The sequence below is a fragment of the Babylonia areolata genome, chromosome 29, assembly GCF_041734735.1.
Source record: "Babylonia areolata isolate BAREFJ2019XMU chromosome 29, ASM4173473v1, whole genome shotgun sequence".
Lineage (NCBI taxonomy): Eukaryota > Metazoa > Mollusca > Gastropoda > Neogastropoda > Buccinidae > Babylonia > Babylonia areolata.
The window spans coordinates 19736560-19759376 of NC_134904.1; the positions used below are offsets into that span (position 1 = coordinate 19736560).

At 41.7% G+C, this 22817-nt stretch overlaps 1 protein-coding gene across 2 annotated transcripts in view; it reads left to right on the forward strand.

The window, feature by feature from the left end:
* LOC143302317 (uncharacterized) overlaps positions 1-20929 on the forward strand; it is a 29231-nt gene extending 8302 nt beyond the window's left edge. Inside the window, exons 7-18 of one of the 2 annotated variants that reach the window (XR_013057924.1) lie at positions 565-780; positions 1417-1507; positions 2671-2781; positions 4521-4797; positions 5691-5819; positions 6191-7400; positions 8549-8759; positions 9721-9833; positions 10649-10771; positions 11193-11450; positions 12465-12701; positions 13483-20929. Coding sequence is in view for 1 of the 2 variants with exons in the window: in XM_076616928.1 (XP_076473043.1) it covers positions 565-780; positions 1417-1507; positions 2671-2781; positions 4521-4797; positions 5691-5819; positions 6191-7400; positions 8549-8759; positions 9721-9833; positions 10649-10771; positions 11193-11450; positions 12465-12638 (2913 nt within the window). In the remaining variant the exon portion in view is untranslated. Of the gene's footprint in view, positions 1-564; positions 781-1416; positions 1508-2670; positions 2782-4520; positions 4798-5690; positions 5820-6190; positions 7401-8548; positions 8760-9720; positions 9834-10648; positions 10772-11192; positions 11451-12464 lie in introns of both variants that reach the window. The other variant, XM_076616928.1, reaches the window with a different exon arrangement.
* Positions 20930-22817: the final 1888 nt, after the last annotated feature.

The window sequence follows — 22817 nt, forward strand, 5'->3', positions numbered from 1 at the left end:
AATATTATAAAAATGTTGAGAATGAACTTTTAAAAAGAGCAAAAACCCTATATAGGAGCTTCAGTCTGATGCTGGGATCATTTGCTGCAAAGAATTGTTCCCCTTGCCCACTTCTTGGCCAAGTAACCTAGACATGACTAGATTGGATATGCCTGTCTCTGTATGTGTGTAGCAATGCAGATTTGTTCAGAATGTGCAGCATTGGAATGAACCTTTAGAGGTGGTCTGGGACCCTGAAAAATTAATGTAAAACTAAGAGACCCTGGGACCCATAGGATTTTTAACTTCTTGGAAGTCCTGAATAAGTTATGTAGTGCTGTGCTATTGTATGAGCTGTGGGAAGTAACACCACTGAAGAGGGCTTAGCACTAGATGGTGGAAGTGGGGATGTAGGGGGTGCTGGTTGACTTGATTTAACTTTAAGTTGAAGAGAAAGGATTTGTATTTTCAAACATTCATCTATCCTATTTTAAGATTGCATTTCAGAATCTTGTCACTGTACACCACATGTGAATTTATGCAATTTTGGAGACAATACTGTACCCCTGTCGATTTGTGTACCAGCAACCATTGAAGCCAGCAATCCTGCCGGAAAAGCCAACAAAGCCTGCAGTGAAGAGCAGCACGGAGGGGATGAGTTCTGCCATAGCCTCTCTGTTTGAGTCACGTCATCCATGGACCAAGGACGGAGGGCTGGAGAACAGCTACGGCTTTGGCGGCTTCAGTGGAGGGGGGCTGTTGGGGATCCGGGGGGGCATGCCTCGCCTGCCGTCTTTTAAGGTAATGCTGGAAATCTGCTGGTGTAAAAATTCTGTGGTCTGTAAAGTCTAAAGAAATTTCTTTGGCATGTTTTTCTTTAAAAAAAAAATCCTGCCATTGGTTCTTTCTGACAGTTGATGTTAGTGACGGCAGCAGAAGTTTTACAAGCCTCATACTGGGTGTTGTGATGTCTGTCAGTCTGAGTCATTGATTCTTCACCAAGATTGTGAAGGAGAAATGATTCGACCAGGTCTCCACTTCTTGCCTGACCTGAGCAGGAATCTGGCACAGGTGAGATAGTGCAGGATTGGGGCATTGTTTTGTTCAGAGCCCCAGCTTGATTCAGCTGTTGGACGAAGGTGAAAACCCTGGAGCCACACCCACACCCATTCAACCCTGTGGAGTTTTCAGCCTCAGCGAACTTCCATGCCATATTGATGTGGAAACTTAAGCAGAAAATATACCGCTTTTCCTCAGGATTTCATGTAGACGTCTCCAAAAATACTGTAAAAGTGAGTTCCTTTCCTCGCAGTATATGCATACGCAGTAGCATAAAAAAAACGTTTTAATGAGAAGGATTCTGATGCCAGAGCAATGCTCAAGCATGGGACTGAATGAGTTAAGGTAAACGGATTGCCTGGATGGACGTGTGTGCAGAAAAAGTTCCCGGCTACAGCTGCTCAGGAAGACGAAAAGAAGCCAGAGAAGACTGAGGAAGAGGCAGGGGAGGCTGAGGAGGCAGAGTCAGGTATGAAGAGCAGCTTCTGTGTTGGAGTGAACGCTATCATTTGTTTTTATGGAGATGGGACGTGTGCGCAAGGAAGGTGGGTAGTAGTATAAGGACTGGGGGTTCTAGATCACTTTGACATTTGACCCCGAAATTGCCCTTGGCATCTCTAAAAGGGCCTTCAATTTTTTTTCGGGGGGGGGTGGGGAGGGGGGGCGCAGGGGGAGTGGAAGCAGAGGGGCAGATGGATGGGGAGTGGAGGCAGAGAGAGGGGGTGGATGGGGAGTGGAGGCTGAGAGAGGTGGGTGGATGGGGAGTGGAGGCTGAGAGAGGTGGGTGGATGGGGGGTGGAGGCAGAGAGAGGTGGGTGGATGGGGAGTGGAGGCAGAGAGAGGGGGTGGATGGGGAGTGGAGGCTGAGAGAGGTGGGTGGATGGGGAGTGGAGGCTGAGAGAGGTGGGTGGATGGGGGGTGGAGGCAGAGATAGGGTGGTGGATGGGGAGTGGAGGCAGAGAGAGGGGGTGGATGGGGGGTGGAGGCAGAGAGAGGGGGGTGGATGGGGGGTGGAGGCTGAGAGAGGGGGGTGGATGGGAGGTGGAGGGATGAGATGGGGGAAGGGGGGCCATGGAGGAGTTTGTGGGTTTGAGATGGGGAGGAGGAGAATGCTGTTTGTATATGTTTGTGTGCAATTTTTATCTCAGTTTATATACTTTCTTCATTGACTCGCCTTTGGTTTATTTGTAGTTTTTTTCACATGTTGAACAGTATTGTGTGTGTGTGTGTGTTTGTATTCTTTTGCTTCTGGTTGGTTGGTTTGGTTATATGAAACTTATTTGATAACAAAACTAAAACTAAAATCAAAGAGTTGATACACTAGTCACTTGCTTTGGGGTTTTTTCATGAACATTGTTTGTATAAATATATTTTGTCATTTTACCAATTTTTCTTTCTCTTTTTTTCTTTTTTTTTTGGTAAATAAACTTTAGTAAATTCATCAGAAGGTTAAATCAAAAAGTGCTGAATAATCAAGTAAATGACAAATAAGTAAAGACCACTTGGCAAGGAGAAATAGGTAAATTAAACAACCAGATCAACAACAAATGTTTGGAAAGAAAACGGTGGAAAGAAAAGTATAGTGAAAACAAATTCCCATGTTGAGCCCTGCTGTGTGTTGTATTTGGTCAGACCGTGACGATGACAAGAAGAAGTCGGAGAAGGTGTCGGCTGGAAGCAAGCCCCTCATCTACAGCAGTGACAGCGATGAAGAGTCTGACGATGAGAAGGAGGCCTCTGCAGGTGGGTCTCATCACCTTTTTAATTTTTTTTATCCTTTGGAAATATTTTTGTTCATTCAATGTACATAAACGTAGTGCTGAGCGATATATAACATGTGAATTAAGTAAATGTTTAACCCCTAGGCTGGCTGCATGACGAGATAACTCCTCATGGCAAGCATGTATGCTTCGCTGCCACAATGACGAGATAACTCGTCATCGAAATATTCTGACTTTTCCTTGGGTTGCATTCACTTCGTTGACAAGAATAGTGGTAGCTTTAGCCTGGGGAATCTCTCTAGATTCTATTAATAGCTAGAAACCCCATCTACGTCATGAAGCAGTCCTTTATTTGAATGTTTTGGTTGGGTCACTGTCCTAGTGTTTGCCTGACTTCTCTCCTCGCTCGCTCAACAAAATGTCGGACTGACGCCGTGCTCAAGACATGCGATCGTGACGAACTGAATCAGCCAAGATTTCTTTCTTTAGCTGATGCTCAGAAAGAATTGAAGCGTAAATTCGAAGAAGATAGTGATGAACATTTATAGGACGATCTGATAGAAAATAAAGGGAGCAATCAAGAGAGTGGCCAAGATGCGACTGTCAGTGAGTGATGTCAGCTGTACAGATGTTAGCAGACGACAGAACATGACTGAATTAGCAGCAGAGCGATATTCTTGGCACGCAGGCAACGCGGTCTGATGAGAGCTGAATCAAGTGACTGTGTGAGAGGGGTGAAGAGGAGGGGGGTGGAGACTGAGGGGGCGTGGCCTCACATCCATCTTATCACTTGGAGAAGTCACAATGTATTGTGTATCTATCTCTTAAAAAAAATATATATATATATATATTGTGGTTGTTCTAGTATGATTTTGTGTTTGCAGATATTCATTTGTCCAGAAAATATGATGTTTTTGTGCAAATTACCTGACTAATGTTTGTAATGAACAAGTTGAAAATGTGACAAAAAACAAAACACTGATTTCAAAACAACAGCATGTCACTAAAAATATATAAAATGGGAAAACAGCATGTGTTTTGTATTCTTTGTTCATTTACCTTTCAGAAAATATATACTTTTATGGGTCTTTCTCCAATAACAAAGAGCACAGAATTTTTGGAAAATTTATACCCGTTTTTTGTGGAAAAAAACCCTGGCAAATAGATTTCAGTTAAATTTTATTTTCCTGGCAGCGAAAGGGTTAAAAGGACCCATGACATACATAGGCTACAGGGATTTTCATTTTTATGTTTTGTTGGTCAGTGCCAAATGTACAGACTTCATCTTTGCCTCATGAGAATATTGTATTGGAAAAGGAAAATAGTGAATTAAAGCATCATGATTTAACATTATAATTATGGCAGTCATCATCATTGTTGATTAACTTTTTTTTCTTTTCTTTTTTTTTTTTTGTGTGTGCTGATTACCTTTATCTTGATAGATTTTGGCAGGGGAAGGATGGGGTGGGTGGGGGAAGGGGGCAGTTTTGAAGAGTATGGGTCAAGAAAAAACATTGGGAAGGTAAGTTGGCTGCTTTATGTGTGTGTTCAAAAATGTTGGAATGATCAGAAAACATTTGAAATCACACTACTTGTAGAAACTTTGTTTTGTTCTTTTTTCTAATTGTGACAAGTGCGTACATTCTGAACAGAAAAGTCAGACAGTCATATTGAGATATTATTTTGTACTGGAAAATATTTATGGGTGTACCAGCATCATTTGATAATCCCTGAATGTTGCATCATTTTTTTTTTGTTCAGCGGAAGAGGAGGAGGAAGAAGATGAAGAGGAGGAGGAGGAAGAAGAGGAAGAGAGTGAGGAGGACAGCGATGACGAGGAAGAGGAGGAGGAAGAGGAGGAGGAATCGGGACTGTCTCTGGCAGAGTCTTCTGAAGAGGAGGAGGAGGAGGAAGAGGATGTGGAGGCAGAGAAAGATCAGGAGGAGGATGACGACAAGTGTCCTGTGGCCAAGGCCAAGAAAGTCGACATGAAAGCAACAGAGGAGGAGGAGGAACTTTCCAAGTCTTTGTCTGAAAAGTAAGTTTGTATTTGTGATTTCGTCCTGAAAAAAAAGTCTTGGTTTTTTTAAATTTTTGTTGTGTCTGTTGATGTAGCTGTGCTTCTGTCTCTTTGTATTAGAAAATGCGCTTTAATGATGAGCATCGTTCATGCATATTTGCTTGTCATTATGTGTCATCAGATAATTCATATTTTTATGAACATTTGGTTGTCAGTATTATGATTTTTCATGTACATTTAGTGGTCATAACCATTTCTGGATAAGTTTTTAAAAAAAGAAGAAAATATGATTTGTTCTTTTTATCAGAAGAACGGATTTAAAGTTTTGAAAATATGTCTAATAAACTCTAATTACACAATTTTGATAACGCAACTTTGACACAAAGCACAGCTACTTTGGAATAAATATAAAAGATTTTAGATGTTCTTAGTTTCAGTGTCATATATGAATGGTTCAGAAAACTTTGCAGAATATGATCCCTACACTGAAATCACAAAAGCTGTATGGTTAAATTTTTTTTACTGTGTGATTTCAGACCTTTTTTTTTCTTTTCTTATTTTTAAACATTTATACTACCCCCAGAAAAGTGTTTGTGGGTGGATATGCATGCATTTGCTTCAGTTCAACTAGGTCCTGCTTAGCTCAGCACCCATTAGTAAACACACAACACACAGATGGATCAAGCCTATGTCTCAGATGCCTGAAGAAGGAAGGGATTCAGTTCAGTTCAGTTACTCAAGGAGGCGTCACTGCATTTCAACAGATCCATATATGCTATACCACATCTGCCAAGCAGATGCCTGACCAGCAGTGAAAGCCAACGCGCTTAGTCAGGCCTTGAGGGAAAAGAAGAAAATAAGGGATTGATATAGTTGTAGACTAAAACAGCCACACACATTGTTCAACGCAGGGAAGAGGAGCAGGAGACAAAAGAAGAGGGGGAGCAGGAGTCCAGTGCCAAGGCGGTGAAAGCCAAGGAAGCTGATTCTGATGTGGACGTTGAAACGGAGGACCTGAACAAGGAGGAAAAGACAGCCAGGTCTGGGCTCCCTTCCTTTGTTCTTTGTCTCATTTTGTTTGTTAATTGATTGTCAAGGTTATAGTGTTACCTGGCAGTTTTGTTGGGTTTTTTTTTTTGTTGTTGTTGTTGTTTTTTCATCGCTGTTCTATGAGTTTGTCCAGTTCATTTGACACGGTCGAAAGATAACAGAACTGCAGACACCTGAAATATCAGAATATCAGGCAAACTGTAATGTCAGATGGTGACTTTTTATTTTTATTTTTCTCCTTTTTTAATTATAATTTCTTGCTTGTGGTCATTTTGATTGGACAGAATGAGACTTTTCTTTTCGTGTTTATTGTGACATTCTTTCTTTTATTGTGTGATTTTTTTTTTTTTTTTTTTAACAGAGGGGAGAGGGAAGGAAAGGCGGAAGAGGCTGAAGGGGACAGCACAGGGAAGATCCCAGAAGTGACCCCCACCACCACCATCCCCTCTAGCCCCAAGCGGGGCCTGTCGCCCATCACAGAAGAAAGAGAAGAGGAGAAAATGGTGGTGGATAAAGAGGATGCAGAGGATAAGAAAGAAAAAGAGAGACAAGATGTTGACATGGAAGAGAGTGAAGAGGGAGAGATTCGCTCTGCCACTGAAAAAGCAGCAGAGGAAGTGTCACCTGCAGCCAAACCCCAGGACAGTTTACCTCATGAGCCTGCAGAGAAGATGGAAGAGGCATCGAAGGATGAAGAGGAGGAAGGTGAAATCAGGGACGATGAAGATGTCAGCAAAACGAAAGACAGAGAGGAGGTGGAGGTGAAGGAGAAAGAGGAGAAAGTGAAAGTGGACAGTTCGTCCCAAGTGCCACAGTCCCCTGTGTTAACAGTCCCCCCAACCAAACCCAAAGGCAAAGGTCGAGGCAGACCTCGAAAGAAATCCGTCCAGTCCCCTGTGCGCTGGGCTGACCAGTGTTCAGAAGCTGATCTGGCCGAAGACCTGGCGCAGCGCTCGCATCCCAAAGACTCACACAGAGACGCGCCGCCTGAGCGGACGACGACAGTCGAAAAAGACACTCGTACGCCAGAGTCCGAAACTGTCAAGCAGCCCACGCTGAACCCGGCCATCGCCGAACACGACTACTTCGCGGCCCCCTTGAAGAAGAAACCGGTGTCCCTGGATGACAACGAAGACTCAGAGTTGACAGACTCGGCGGATGAGACAGCGGACTTGTACCACGACGTGTGGCTGGAGCACAACTACTGCCTGCCCATCCCCAGGAACGACATCACCGGCGTCAGCCTCGTCACCGGCAAAAAACCCATGCCAGCCCCGCCCCCGCCAGAACCCTCCCCTCCCAAAACGCCCAAGGCGAAGAAGGGCAAGAAAGAGGAGACGACGATGCCAGCGACTCCAACGACCCCTGAGGCAGTGGTGGAGGTGTCAACGCCGGTGAAGGAGAGGGGGGGGAAGAAGGAGGGGAAGGGGCCTGGGGGACGGCCCAAGAAGGAGAAGCTGAAGGACATCACCAACAAGGGCAGCCGGGAGCTCAGCCGCCTGCTGCCTGAGGACCACGTGCCCAAGTCGCCCATCACCTTTGACCCGCGCAGCATCCCGGAAGAACGACAGGTTGGTTTTGTGGGGGGGTCAGGGTTATTATTATCATTATTGATGCTTGCTTACATAATCACCTTTGAGACGTACAGTATTACTGAGGATTAACAGGTGTGGGGTAAGTGTTCATTAATCGTTATTATTGATATTTACATAATCACTTTTTAAACATGCAGCTTTCATGAAGAAAGACAGTTCGGTCTGGTGGGGGGGGGGGGGGGGGGATTTAGTAGTAGTATTATTGATGCCTGTATAACCACTATTGAGACATATATTATTCCTGAGGTATGGGTGTGAGGTGAGTGTTCATTGATTGTTATTATCAATCTATGTATTTACTCACTTTTTAGACATGCAGTTTTCTTGAAGAAAAACAGGTTGGTTTGGAGGGCATTTGTTTATTATAATTGTTATTGTATTATTGTTACCATTGGATCAGTTTTGAGAGGTATATACGCATCATTCCTGAGGAAATGTCTGTTATGGTTTTTATAGTCTCTGGGTGTGGATTTGTAACATGTACCATCACATGAAGTAATGTAGGTATGTAATGTGTTTTAACATTGGAATGTGACATTTGTGACTTCCTCAGCTCTGAGACCAGCATTATTCCTTCTTTCTCCTTCATTATTCTTTTTTTTCTTTCTTTTTTTTAACATTTATTTTTCTGTGTTATCATGTTTTCATCACAAGGAGACCTGTTCCCTGCAGTTGGCTGGATATAAACTGCATGAATTGATGCATGCTTTGATTTGGGGCAAGAGGGAGATTTTAGACTAAAAACATTGGATAAATAAAGACAACAAAAAACTTAAATGAAATATGTTTGGTTCATTTAGGAAAAGTATTATCAGGGGACATGCCTTTAGGAGCTTAATGGTTAAGATAATGTCATGAACTGTGCTGTTTTTCAGGTGTGTGTGTATGTTTCTTTTGTTTGCGTTTTCTTCGTTTTGTTTTTTTCCCTTCAGATGTGACAGTCTTGTTTTTAATGCAGTTGAATTCTTTTATTAAAACTAAGTTAGTCAGTCCAGATAAGGCCCTACAGTTTGGCCAGCCTAAAAGCAATGATGTCAGATGTCATCAGGGTGATACTGACAAATGCCATCATTGGAAAAACTGTCACACATACAATCATCATGGTGTGTTTCACTCGATGATAGGTGTTTTTCGACATCTACAACAAAGGCATCGACGAAGAAGACATCAGCTACCTGAAGCGCACCTACGATGAGCTGATGCAGTCCGAGGACCCCCTGTTCTACTGGCTGAATGACATTCTCTGGGTTGACCACCCCTACACCAACATCCCTGACCCACCTCGAAAACGCAGGAAAGTGGACGACTTCTACCAGAACAGAACTCACAGAACAGGTTGGTTTTTAGGGGGAGGAGGGTTATCTGTCATCTGTGTGCGTGTGTGTGTGTGCGCGCGCGCATGCGTGTCCATTACTTTCATCTTTATTATGACTAGTATTATTTCTAAATTGTTGTTGCTGCAAGGACATACTGGAAGACTGGGCAATGCCTAAAATCTTTATCCTTGAGTAATTAAGGTTTCATTATACATGCACTAATTACACTTACTTTAACATAACCCACTGGTGCAGACTCCCGAAAGGGTCTGATTCCTTGTCGTGTGCAAACTACTACCCATGAGAGGGAGAAAAAACCAAAATAAATACAGTTAGTTACCTTCCCCTGACAGATTATCTCCCCTGTACGCACATTCTGTACAATGACCCATTGGTGCAGACTCCAGCAGGGTTCCTTTTTGAGTCTGGAGTCTTGATGTGAAATGTTTGTGAGGTTGGATGCACAGACTCTGCACATCCCAGCTGAAAACATGACTAGCAGGTTTCTGTCCACTGATTTTCTGGGAACCACTGCTTCTGCTGGTGGTAGTCTCCCTTCCCTCACAAAGCTGAATACAATGATTTTTGGGGGGTAGGTGTCGAAATTCCAAGTGTGGTCACTGTTTTCATTTGATTTCATTTGGTTTGTGTGTGTGTGTGTTCATTTTGAAAATACACATTTTCAAACGTTGGGTCTATGAAATTATATTGACCCTCCCCTTCCTTTGCTCTTTGTTTGCTGACAAAAGATAAAATCAGCATGATGTAAGATTACAAGGTGGAATCGTTATTCATAGTCATCATGAACTTGCAGCTTTAAGTGATAAACGCAGTATTTCAGTGGATCTGTACTTCTTTTGTGATTTTAAGACTTCGTTTTTACTCCCAGCAAAGTGAAACTCCCAGAAAACTGATGATTGATCATGAAATAGTGACACGTCTTCCCCTGCTGTTGACGCGTGGCTGTGTGTGTTGTGCAGGGTCGGCCAGAACGGACGGCTATTACAAAATCAGCCTGGAGGAAAAGGCACGCTACCTCAGCCAGGCAAGGAACGTGTTTCTGGCCACTGAGAGTCTGCACCAGAGTGAACGGGTAAGTCAGCCGCAGCATCCTGTGGGGTGGGTAGAGAGAAATTATAGGGCAGAGAGAAATTATAGGTGTTCAGTGAGTTGGGTAAGTTGCCAGGTATGTATATGTATGTATGTATGTATATATACATGTACACATGTTCGAGGTACACATGTTCGAGGTTCTTTGAAATTTAACATTTTGACATTTCCACAGAATTATGTAGTTGTATCGTGTCTGGGTTGGTTGGTTGTTGTTTTTTCTTTGGGGTTTATTTGTTTGTTGTTTTTGCATTCTAGGGTGAGTGTCAGTATTTCCACACTGACAGAATTCACAGTATTTTAGGTTCATATTCACTTGGATGCTCTCACACATGCACATATATGCATACTTGCATCCACACAAACAGACGGACAAAACACAAACTCACTCTCTCTGTCTCTCTCTCTGTCTCTCAGACACCACAACACGACACACAGAATGATTTTATTTCTTCAGTAGTTCATTTTGTTTTGAAGAACCAAAGCATTTCTTTTTCTTTTTTTTTAAATTGGTTGTTATTGTTGTTTGTTTTTGTTTTTTAATAAGAAATAGAGCAATGCACATGTCTTTAAACATAAATTGATGTTTTATTCATTCTTTTTTATCCTCTCTGTGTCTAACAAACAGCTTAAAATTTCTTTGCAAATGATTACTGGTAGGACTATATTGACCGTTGATATATAAATCTTTTTTTATTATTATTATTTGAATAGTCCTATCACTACTGTAATATAAAACTGAAGGATGTCAGCCAAGGCATGACGTGAAAACAAGTGATGTGTTGCTGTGTGTGACAGTTGGAAGACAGCAAGAAGAAGTCGCAGACGTCCAGGGAGGTGAGAAGTGAAACCCGTCGCCTTCAGTCCACCTTCTCCGAGTACCAGGACACGGGAGACCTGTTCAAGTTCAACCAGCTGAAAGTGAGTGCTGCTTGGATACACACGCAGCTGCTGCTGCCGTTGACATAGCTGCCAACCATTCCCAATCTTTCGGAATTTTTTGAATTTTAGTACGGATTCCGAAATTATGATTATCTGTATTTGGGGGAATTAAAAAAGTTTGTCAAAAAAAACCCCAAAAAATCCCTCAAAAACGTGAGAAACTGAACCCCTTGCTGGGTCCGTACATGGATCCATGTTTATCAACTGGAAAACAGCGCAAGGCACGGAAGAAGTTGCTGAGGTTTGCCAAGAGCTGGATCCAGAGATTGTGTGTGTGTGTGTGCTTGAAATACGGGGGTTTTTTTACAGTCATGGAAGAAGTTGCTGAGGTTTGTCAAGAGTTGGATCCAGAGATAGTGTGTGTATGTGTTTGAAATATGGGTGGTGGTTTTTTTTACAGTCACGGAAGAAGTTGCTGAGGTTTGCCAAGAGCGGGATCCACGACTGGGGCCTGTTTGCTCTGGAGCCCATCTCTGCGGACGAGATGGTGATCGAGTACGTGGGCTCAGTGGTGCGGCAGTCGGTGGCGGACCTGAGGGAGAAGCAGTACGAGCAGTCGGGGATTGGGTCCAGCTACCTGTTCCGCGTGGACCATGAGACCATCATCGACGCCACCATGAACGGCAACCTGGCCCGCTTCATCAACCACAGCTGTAACGTGAGTGCTGGGTGGTCTTCTTCTTCTTCTTCTTTATTTGTGGGCTGCAACTCCCATGTTTACTCGTATGTACACGAGTGGGCTGTTTTGTGTATGACTGTTTTTGCCCTGCCATGTAGGCAGCCATACTCCGTTTTCAGGGGGTTTGCATGCTGGGTATGTTCTTGTTTCTATAACCCACCAAAGGCTGACATGGATTACAGGATCTTTAACGTGCGTATTTGATCTCCTGCTTGTGTATACACACGAAGGGGGTTCAGGCACAAGCATGTTGACCTGGGAGATTGGAAAAATCTCCACCCTTTACCCACCAGGCATTGTTATTGAGATTTGAACCTGAGATCCTCAGATTGAAAGTCCAGTTCCTGTTAACCTGTTTAGTTTTCTGTCAGGTGCTTGTATTGTAGCTTCTCCTCAGAGCTAGTTCATGAATTGGCAGGCAGAAGGGAGGTAATATTCAAGGGTGGGTTACTAGCTGGATACCAGCTTGGGTTTCTTTGCATGAGCAAGGTGGTTTGCACTGGATAGGAATCAGACCCTTGCCGGTGTCTGCTCGTTGCTTTGTAATTGACATTTTCTATATGTTGTATGTTTTTGTCACATGCACCCGCTGTTTGTTTAGAAAAAAGAAAAAGTCCGGAGAATTAAGAAAAAAAGTTCTTAAAAAAAATTATGATTGTATTGATAGTGATAATAAAGTAATTGTGATAATGATGATGTAATTAATGATAAATAGTATGTGCAAGGCAAATCATACTGATATTGATGGTAAAGTACAAGTATTGAGAATTATATGATTGTGATGATATAGTACAAGTAATAAGAATGATATTATAGTGATGATATAGTACAAGTAATAAGAATGATATGATTAATCTGATGTGTGAGAGGTGTGTTGTGGTCAGCCTTGATAACAGCTCACAGCTCAGCTGCTGTGCCAAGGTAGGTAATAAACAGTGTGTGAGAGGTGTGTGGTGGTCAGCTTCATAACATCTTGCTGCCTGCCCTGTACAGCCTAACTGCTATGCCAAGATCATCACGCTGGAGTCGCAGAAGAAGATTGTCATCTACTCCAAACGGGACATTGACGTGAATGAGGAGATTACCTATGACTACAAGTTCCCCATCGAGGACCAGAAGATCCCCTGTCTGTGTGGCACGCCTCAGTGTCGTGGCACCCTCAACTGACCTCACTGGACGACTAGGTCCCCTGCCCCATCCTGTGATTTTGGTGCTACTGCTTGCTGTCTGGTGTGTAGAGTGTGTGTGTGGAGGGTGTGTGTGAGTGTCTGTGTGTGCACATGTGTGTTTGTGTGTCCATGTGCACATTGAGTGTGTGTGTATGTGTGCTAGGTTGTTCATGTGTGCTAGAGTGTGGATGTGTGTGTCTTGAGTGTATTCGTCACTGTTGTGTGCCTGCATACATACAGTGTGTATTGCCAGTATCTGTATAAGAGAGAGTCTGGTATCTGTTGGCATAATTTCTTAATATTTCTGCGTCTGTTGACATGATTGAAAAGGGTTTCTTTTTTTATTTCTTTTTTTTTTTTATCGTATGTCATGGAAGACATCAGTGGGAAAGGTTGCAGGTGACATAGACTCTGATGATAACTGCTAGTAAGTTTGATGTCCAGTCCCATCGTGACCTACATCTTGAGCAGTCTGGAGGTAGGGCCTTGATGTGCAGTTCTGACACATATGTTTAATCATTGTGGAGTTGTTGGTGTTTTTTGGGTTTTTTTCTGGGAGGGGTCAAGGAAGGAGGGTTTATGTGTGTGAATGGTGAAACATTTCTCTCCGTCTCTTTTCCTGTTTGATTTCTTCCCCCCCACCCTCCCCCACCCTACCCCGTCCTCTTCATATCTATCCCGCACACTTTTTTTTACTCTCTCTCTCTCTCTCTCTCTCTCTCTCTCTCTCTCCTGTGTGAACCAGTCTGTCACCTTCAATGGAGTGTGAGATGCTGTGTGGTGAGAAGAAGGGTCATTTTTCTGGGAATTATATAACTGAACATTGCCCCTCTTTTTTTCAGAGAAGAGGAAACTAATGGTCTACACTGGAGAGGTATTTATCCAGTTGCCTTGTAAATTTCCATAACAATAGAAGAAAAAACAATTTAAGAAAAAAAGAATGAAATGGGAAATGGATCAACTGTAAGAGAAGTGAATGTTCTGATTGTTGATACTCTTCTCAAAAGTGGGGGAGGGTGGGGGGGGGGGTATTTTTTTTAGAAACCCGTCACATTAGTATTGTCAGAGAGAGACCACGGAAATGAAACTGGTCAGAAAGACAGATACATGGGATGCCCAGTCTGTGTTGCAGGTGTGTTCATTTAAGGCATGGTCGTCAGAATGAGACCAGATGCTTTTGGTTTATAGCAACCATTTTGTGTTGATTTAGAACATTAACCAGAAGCGATTTTTGCCTGAGGAATAGAAAATGCTATCAAGAAATCTTGCAAAAATTGAGCAGTGCATGTGTGATGTAAAAGCAATGAGAGTTTGCTGTATGTGAGAAATCTCGCAAACAGTTGAACTGTGCATGTTTGAAGTGAAAGCAGTGAGAGTATACTGTATGTTCTATTCGGTGTACATAGTCTTGACGAAAATGAACAAAGATGAGTGCTTGGTAATCGAGTATCCGAGACCTCAGCACCTGTCTCCTTTCAAAGACTAATGTGAGATTCACTTGCAAGGCTGTGTCGTGTCTTTTATTTGATTTTTTCTTTTTAAAATAATGTCCCTTGGGTTGTTTCAATTTTTACAGGCAGGCAGCTAAAGAGGGAGTTGATGTAAATAAGAATGACATGAGCATAACGTTGTACCTAGTGTATCATGCAGAAATAAAAAGGCTTTGTGGCTGTGGCAAAGAGGAGAGTCAAAGTGCACTATCCTGGGGCCTGTTTGGTTTTTATTGCCATCAAGGTGGATTAATTGTACAGTTCTTTCTCAAGTTCTACATTTGTTCTTTTTTTTCTTTTTGAGGTACTGTCATCAGGGATCTAGAATGCTTGGCCATCTGGGGGTTGTGGTAGCATGCCATTTTTTTTTTTTTTCTTACTTGTTTTTAAAGTTTACCTTCACTGGGTTTTTTTAAGAGGTTGGGAGAGCACGGGGGAGTTTTAAAGGAGTGGCAAGAAAGACGTTGCTGAGTTCTTTCTAGCTGTGAGAAACTTCTCTGCCGGACAGGTACAGTTTCCTAGTGATAATGTCTGTATTGTTTCACAGTGCTACTTTCTACATGTCATGGGCGTGGTTCAAGTGGTGTCATTCCGGTGGTGTTGGTTTGCTGTTGGAAAGGTCCCCCGATCCCCCTGCCCCCCCGACCCCCCTACCCCTGCCCCTGCCCCCCCCCAGCCCCCTCAACCCCTTACTTCCCTGGGATTGGGATGGCTGTGTTGACCATCTCACCTGGTGTGGGTATCAACAACGTAAAATAATATGTGCAACTGACTGGTGTATAGTTCCGTAAGTGCTGACCAACTTGTGTGTAGTTTGCTGTTTCAGCTTCTTTCCCATTATTTTATCTTTTTTTCTACTTTTTTTTTCTTAAATGATTATTGCTGTATGTTTTAGTTGCCCCATGTTGCTTGTGACTAACCTGCAAAGCTGAATTCAGTGTGAGAGAATTCACACAGTGTTTTCTTTAACCACCCCCCCTCCCCCACTTTTTTGTGCTGCCCCTTCAGCATTATTCCCACACCACTCATTCCAAGTTCACCACACACAACCACACCTAGGTTTGTGTGTCACAGTCCCAATGCCAGCACTCCACAGGAAACATCAACGTTAGGTATCAAGGCCACACACCAGAAGAGACCCTGCACTGCTGCTGAGTCTCTATAGTGGTGTTCAGAAGTGCCTGTTCTGATTTGATATACTTAGGACACCATCAGTAAGCCCCCTACACATGACAATAATGGATTAGTCGTGGAGCAAGACTGAGTGAGCATCCCCCCAGAGTGGAAACCTCCACCATGTCCCTGTAACGACAGTCCCCCATGAATGATTTAAGCCCACAGCACGCTCAGCTTTGGGTAGGAGCCAGCGGCGGTCCAAAAAAGCCCACCTCCACTGGGAATCAAACCCAAGTCCTTCCAGCTGTCAGTTACCACTTGGCCACAGGTTTTCTGGAACCTTCTTGTGTTAGAGTTGACAGGTTTGGTTCTGTTGTGTGTTGATGGCTGTACACTGTCAATACCACTGAGGGCAGTTCTGCTGTCCTGTTGCCTCACAGATGCAAAATGGAGACAAACATGTCTGTCGGGGGTTGACAGGTAGGCTTATGTCATCCTTGCATTTGGCTTTGCTGGATGTATGGTTGCACTGCCTTCCCAGACTTGCTTCAGCCTTTGAGGTTATTTTTGTCTTCTGTTTGTTGTTTGGTTGGTTTTGTGGTGTTTTCCTCATTTAGTGGTGAATTTGGGTGTGGCTGGGAAACATGTGGAAGGTTGTGTTGACTGCTGACATTGCCCACACTTGTCACAATGACTGTTTTCTTTGTGTTGCATTTGGGTAGTGGACAGGCAAGGTTCAGGTACTCAGGCCTGATATGGCCCTGTGCGGCCGGCTGTACGATCCGCAACAATAAACAGTTAACATGTTCAGGTACAGTTTTAATTTGCTGTTAACACGCTTGCCTCTATTTCTTTCCCCTGTTGCTTCATGGCTTTTAAAAAAAAAAAATAAAAAATAAAAATAATTTTTAATATATATAGGTTGGTGAGTAAAGGGGGTCCTCCGCAGACCGTGACAGGATCAGAAAGTTTCTGTTTGGAGATTTTTGGGGATGAGGACTGATGTAGAAAAACAGTGGTGCCCGCACAGTCAATGACTACAGGATAGAAACATGTCCAGATTGCTTACAGTGCACAACTTTAATGTGCTGTTACCCAATATGTATGTGGGTTCAAGCTTGCTGGTAAGTGCTTTTGGATTCAAATCACACAGATGACTTGGGGGTTTGGGGGGGGATATTCACACTTGTTTTTTTTCTCAGTCTTTGGTATCAAGAAGCTTGAAACGATTGTTAGTTCCTACTTGTACAGCCATTTTTGTTCTGCTGACTATGAACTGCTGCACACACACACACACACACACACACACACACACACACCCATACCTCATTCTAGCGAGACAGTAAAAGCTCTTTGTCTTTTTCCAGTTGAAGCAAAGCAGTCGCAGAGAGGGTGTTGAAATATGAAAATTTAAGGGGTTGACATGTGTTTTTTGATTCATCATCTGATAGGATCACAAGTTGTAGACACAGCCGTCATGAATGTGGCTGTTTGAAATGATGTGAAAAAAGTTAAATATCTAAACAATGATTTTATGTGTATGTGTGTGTTTTTTGTTTGTTTTTTGACAGAAAGATATGTGGAAAAACAACAACAAAAAACAATACTGTCAGCTTGCTGAAGTCAGAAGAGAGTGACTGTCCAAAGAGTAAGACTGAAGGACAACTTATTGGGTCCAGTCAGAGACAAAGACAGAGAAAGCGGTAGGGTATCAGTGTACATGCTTTAACTGAATGAACCCAGAACAGAGCATGTATTGTCGCACAATTTGACCAGCCAGATAAAAAAAGTTTGTGTAAACCATTTCCAAAATCTGACTCATTTCTGACCGTTGCCAACAAATTGTCGGCCCCGTAAACTTCCACCTGTGGGCCACAACTGTAAATAGCTCCTGGTCACATCCACCACTTTCCAGTTTGGTTGTTGCTATAGACAACGGACAAAGGTAGGACTTAACCATGCAAGAGTGTCAGGAAAAAACTACTCTCTGAACTTCCTGTGAATTCAGTTTTGAAAATTTGTTAAAAATTATGGCAAAGCGAGCTTTTTACAATGCTCAACCTGCAGCATTGACTGCTGCAGTCAAAACTGCTTTGTGGAAGGACAGCAACTCCACAGCTTTTGCTGGGTTGGAAATGTGTTGACCCTTTCAGAGAGTAGGTGGCTGTTTTGTCCCACAATGTAAAACCTGATTACAAAGAGGAAGAAGAAGAAGAGAAGAAAAGTAGAGGTTAAAAAAAAGGGGGTGGGGTGGAGAAAAAAAAGATATTAAGAGGGTAAATATATATATATATATATATATTAAGAAGTTAAAAAAGAAAAGAGAGGAAGAAAAAAAAGAATGAAGGAATAAAAAAAAGAAATGGAAGTTATTCATAGTCAGAGGCCTACATTTTGCTGGGGTGGGTAGTGTGATAAAAAGAAATGTTCCTATCTATGTTGTGATAAATTTATTTTTCTCCCTTGAAGTTGAACTCTTTTGATTAAAAACAAGTAAATAGAAAAACCCAGCCAGATGTAGAAATGATAAGTTATGACCCTTTATGCTCTTGGCATGAAGGGCAACAGAAATGACAAAATGATGATGATGATGTTGTAATCACTTTTTTTTTTCTTTTGTCTTTTTTAACTTGCTTTGTTGTTAACTGTACAGTTGGCTCAGTTCAGGTTCTGTTAAAATGAACCGGTCGTAAATGTTGCATTGACAGAAGCACAAATATGTGTATATCTGAGGTATTGTGTCATATACATACAATTGACGGCAGGGCAAAATGTTTGTGTGTTCATCATATTTACAGAGACCTCTCGTACATGAGATGTTCATTAACTCTTTTATGTGTCTGTTGACGAAATCAGAATGTGTACAGATTTTCTTCTTTTTTTTTTAACCAAGACATCCTTGAATTATTATGACCAATGTTTTGGGTTGTATTTTTTTTTAAAGATAAATTAATCTGAATCCCTGCTGTGCATCTTACGAAGAGGAGCACTGTGTACATATGAAATGCTTTCTTGAAGTTCCAAATAAGGTCTGATGAGAAATAAACCTTGAAGTGTGTGTATGTGTGCGCTGTTACTCTGGCAGTATACTAGAACTAGTTGGGTTTTTTTGTTTTTTCACAGAGAAGACATAATTGTACATATGATGTATTTAAGTATTAAAAAGAATGTTTACATGTGCAAGAGACATATAGAAACTTGGAAGCTAGGCAGGCGGATGATGATAATGTGTGCACAGCTTGAAAGATGTTTTTTGATTGAGTTGAGGAATGCCAGCGAAACAAGTATTTGAAATGTGTGAATTGTCTGAGTAAACAAATGTTGTTGTGAATTGGTGTTTTGTTGTTGTTGTACAGGCAGATTTGGGATGAGTAGTTACATTGAAAATCAGCTGTGTGGGTGTATTGGTATACATGTGTCTTTCCACATGTGTGTGAATGCTTGCTTCTTTTTTTTTCTTCTTTTTTTTTTATCCCCCGTCATCTCCCTCACATCTAATCATTTGGGGGTTTGGTTTTAGTTTGGTTTTTCTGTTCAGTTTTTGCTGCCCTGTAGTTGGTGCCCTGTCACAGTGGCATTGCCCTCACTGCCTTGCAGTTTGTCCTGAACTCTGAATCTTTGCTGTGCCTCCATCTCTGTCTCTGTCTGTCTGTCTTTTACCTGAGGTACAGGCTTCTGAGCCCTGACCAGCTTGTTAGGTTTATGCAAAGGTTCAGCATCTGCTATTTTTGTTTGTTTTTTGTTGTTTTGTTTTTCTAATTTAAAGCAGATGTGTAGCTTATTTGATAAGTCTGCACTCTTTGACACATTTAAACTGTAACAGATGTCTCTTGTCTTTCTCTAACATTCTCTCTCCCTACCCTCTCTCTCTCTCTTCCTCTCTCTCTTCCCCCCTCTCCTCTCTCTATCCTCCTCTTTCTCTCTCCCCCCTCTCTCTCTCTCATTCTTTTTCCCTCCCTCTCCCTCTCTCCCTCCCTCTCCATCTCTCTCTGGCTCTCCCTGCTCTGTTGGGAAAATAATTTCCTCTTCCACAGGTACATGTATATACACACAGTCCTGGTTGTGCTTACTGTTATGTTGAAACACTCTTTGCTGGTGGAGGGGGAAATAAAAAACAAAAAACAACCCAACTTGTAACAGAACTGCATAGTGCATCAATTCCAGGAGTTATTATTCAGAAGTAATTGCTCTCTTCAACTGTTCCCTTCACTTTTGCATGGGAATGAGTTCTGCAACAATGCCTATTCAAAGGTTTTGTTTTTGGTTTAAACCCTAAAGGTAATTTCTGCCCAACCCACATACCCCACCCCCACCCCCAACCCCCTTACCTCTCCCTCTCCTTCCACTCTGAAGAGTCTTTGAAAAACTGTTCACTGGATTCCTCCAGGTCTGTCGACTGTGTCAAAACATGAGTCTCTGCAAACAAGAAAAACATTTTCAATAATACACACACAAACACACATACACAAATGTATAAGCAAATATGTGTGTGTGTGGTTCACATATTAGTGGAGGAAAACAAGCGTATATCACAAATAAACAACCCTTCCATTATTTCAGATTAACTTTGCAAAGATGTGTTTAGAAAATAACAACAAAAGTAAGTTGGAAAAAAAAGAAGTGCAATTTATTTTTATAACACACATTGTTTTCACTTGCATTCAAGGTTTGATCAGGTCAGGTTCATTAATGATTGAATCTTTACTCTTTGATTAATTACTCTGTATGATCAAAGGTTTCCTCAACTGCAATGGGAAGTCATTGACAGTTAAGTCTTTTGTGAAGGACTGTGACTGTCAAACTTGGGGGCAAGATTGCTCTCGTTATCAGTGCATCAGCCTTGGAGGCTAGCTGGTCTTTGAGAAACATTCCCAACACCAACTGTCCTAAAACCCTATTGGCCGAGAGGGTTGGAATGTACCTTGGGCAAGACACTCTCCACTGTAATCAAATTCTAGCCCAGATAGTGCAGGGGAGAGCAGTTGACTCAACTGCTGTTCTGATGATCAAAGTCAAACACAACTATTAGATAGTAATTACTCTGGCGTTATTGAGGGGAGCATGTGTTACTTTAATCATTGGAAATGATTCTCATTGATGAGATAGAGTGTGTGAGTGGTCATTGCTGGTTTCTCTTTTTTTTTCTTTCTTTTTTTTCTTCTTTTTTTTTCTTTTTTTTTTTTTCTTTTTTATTGGGTTTTTTTGGAAGTTACATTGCAGACAGAAATGACATGCATTCTTTTCTCCACCCCACACCCTTTACTTTCCCCACCTCCCTCCTTGTGTCCCCCCCCCCCCCCCCCACTCCCCACACTCACCCCTCTCTTGACACCTCCGCCAGCTTTCTTGGTACTCTCAACTCGATTTTTCCTCTGACAAAAAAAAAAAAAGATAATAAAAGAAAAGAAAACAGTATTTGGAATTTTGTTGTTTACTTTTATTCATTTCAAAAGAAAGCTATATGTGGAAGGTAGTACTGTTTACTTTTATTCATTTCAAAGTGAGTGTGAAAGATTACAGTACGTTTGTAGTTCTGGAAGAGGTTCTCTGTGAAATATGCATGTTTGAGGAGTATAAATGGTAAAGAAAGGTGAGGTTATTTTAGCTTGTGGAATGGTTGCCAAGTGTGGATGGAGACGGTTTGTTATTATGTGTTGTTTTGCTTGAAAATAAATTCCATTGTTTTCAACACGCTTGTCTGTCCAGTATTGTCCTCTTGATTGTTCTGTGGTCTGATTTGTGAAAATGGTGTGTGTGCTGCCATGATATACATTAACGCTTCCTCTCTCTCTTATCCTTTCTTCTCTTTCTCTATCTCTCCCTCTTTTCTCTTTTTCTCTCGCTCCCTCTCTCTCTCATATCCATTCTTCTCTCTCTCTTTTATCCCTCCCTCATTTCTCATTTTCTCTCGCTCCCTCTTATCCGTTCTCTCTCTTTTATCTCTCCCTCTTTTCTCTCGCTCCCTCTCTTCAATCTTCTCTTTCTTTCCTCCTCATCTTTCTCTGTTAAGTTAGTTCTTTCTTCTGTCTCTCTCTCTCTCTCTCAAAACACACACACCTGCACTGTGTGTCATTCACAAGCTATGTCTACCTGTCTCTTGGAACATTTTCATTCGCAGAGAAAAATGACTTTGCACACAACACACACACCTTGACTAAGTACACAGAGTTCATCAAAGCCAAGCCTTCTTTTATCACCACCAACATGCTGATTTTGACATGTTTATGGAAACTATCATGACAGAAATTTCTATTGGCAAGCGAAGAGCCAATACAAATTCTTACAAAACAGCATATGGAATAATGAAGTTTGAAAATATTTTAAAAAGTGATGTCATATATCTTCATATCATGCCAGATTCGGAAGTTAGTTTGTGCATCTGCAAACAAACTTCTACAAATGAAATGAAATATCGCTTTCAGAAACAAAAAAAAGAAGAAGAAATCTCGCTTACAGCCAGTTTGTTACATGATGCAGATTTTTCGTCATTCCACGTCATTTGCGTCATAAGTAATAACACGTATGTTAGAGTGAGCTGTCCATTTAATGGAACTGGGCGAGAAAGCGAAACGTCACATAAGAAATGCAGCAACTCTGTGTGTGTGTGTGCAAAGTGTGTGAAAGAGGAGAGAGAGTGTGTGTGTGTGTGTGCGGCTCGCGCGTGTGCTTGTGTATCTGAAGAGGGGGAATGGGTCGGGTTATTCTGTTTTTTACCATATATTTACACTTCATTCATTGATAGATATATTCTTGATGAAAAAGAAAAGGTTATACTATGTGTTTATAGATTATGAAAAAGCATTTGATCTTGTTGATCGTGCTCTCCTATGGCAAAAGTTAATAAACCACGGTGTGAGTGGTAGGATTTTGAACGTTATTCAGGATATTTACAAGAAGGCAAAGTCGTGCGTGCATTGGAAAAATAACTGTTCAGATGCAGTTGTAAGAGTGGGGTGAGGCAAGGTGAAAATTTATCTCCTCTGTTGTTTGCTGTATACCTTAATGATATGAAAGAATTTTTATCAGAAAGAATGAGTGGTTTGAATAGTGTCCGAGAGATGGGCACCACGTATACTGATTTTGATGACAGACAGATTGACATAATTTTATTATATAAGATGTTTATTTTGCTTTATGCAGATGACACTGTTATATTAGCCGAATCACCCACAGCTCTGCAAAAAGCATTTGACGCTTTGTCAGATTATTGAAGATTATGGAAATTAAGCTAAATGCTTCGAAAACCAAAGTTGTAATATTTTCTAGAGGAAAAGTCATATGATTTTCGGTATCTTGATATAAAATTCATTTATAATAACAGTTTCAAGCCAGAGCAGAAAGACTTGTATGAGCGCGCTGTTTATTAAAGAAATGTCGTAAATTAATGTTGTATGAGCGCGCTGCAAGGGCCATGTTTTGTGTATTAAAGAAATGTCGTGAATTAATGTTACCCATTGATGTTCAATTAGAATTATTTGAGCAAACTGTTGTACCAATTCTATTATACGGGTTGGAGATTTGGTGCCCTCAAATGTGTGAGCTAGCCAACAAGCTCCAGATTAAATTTTATA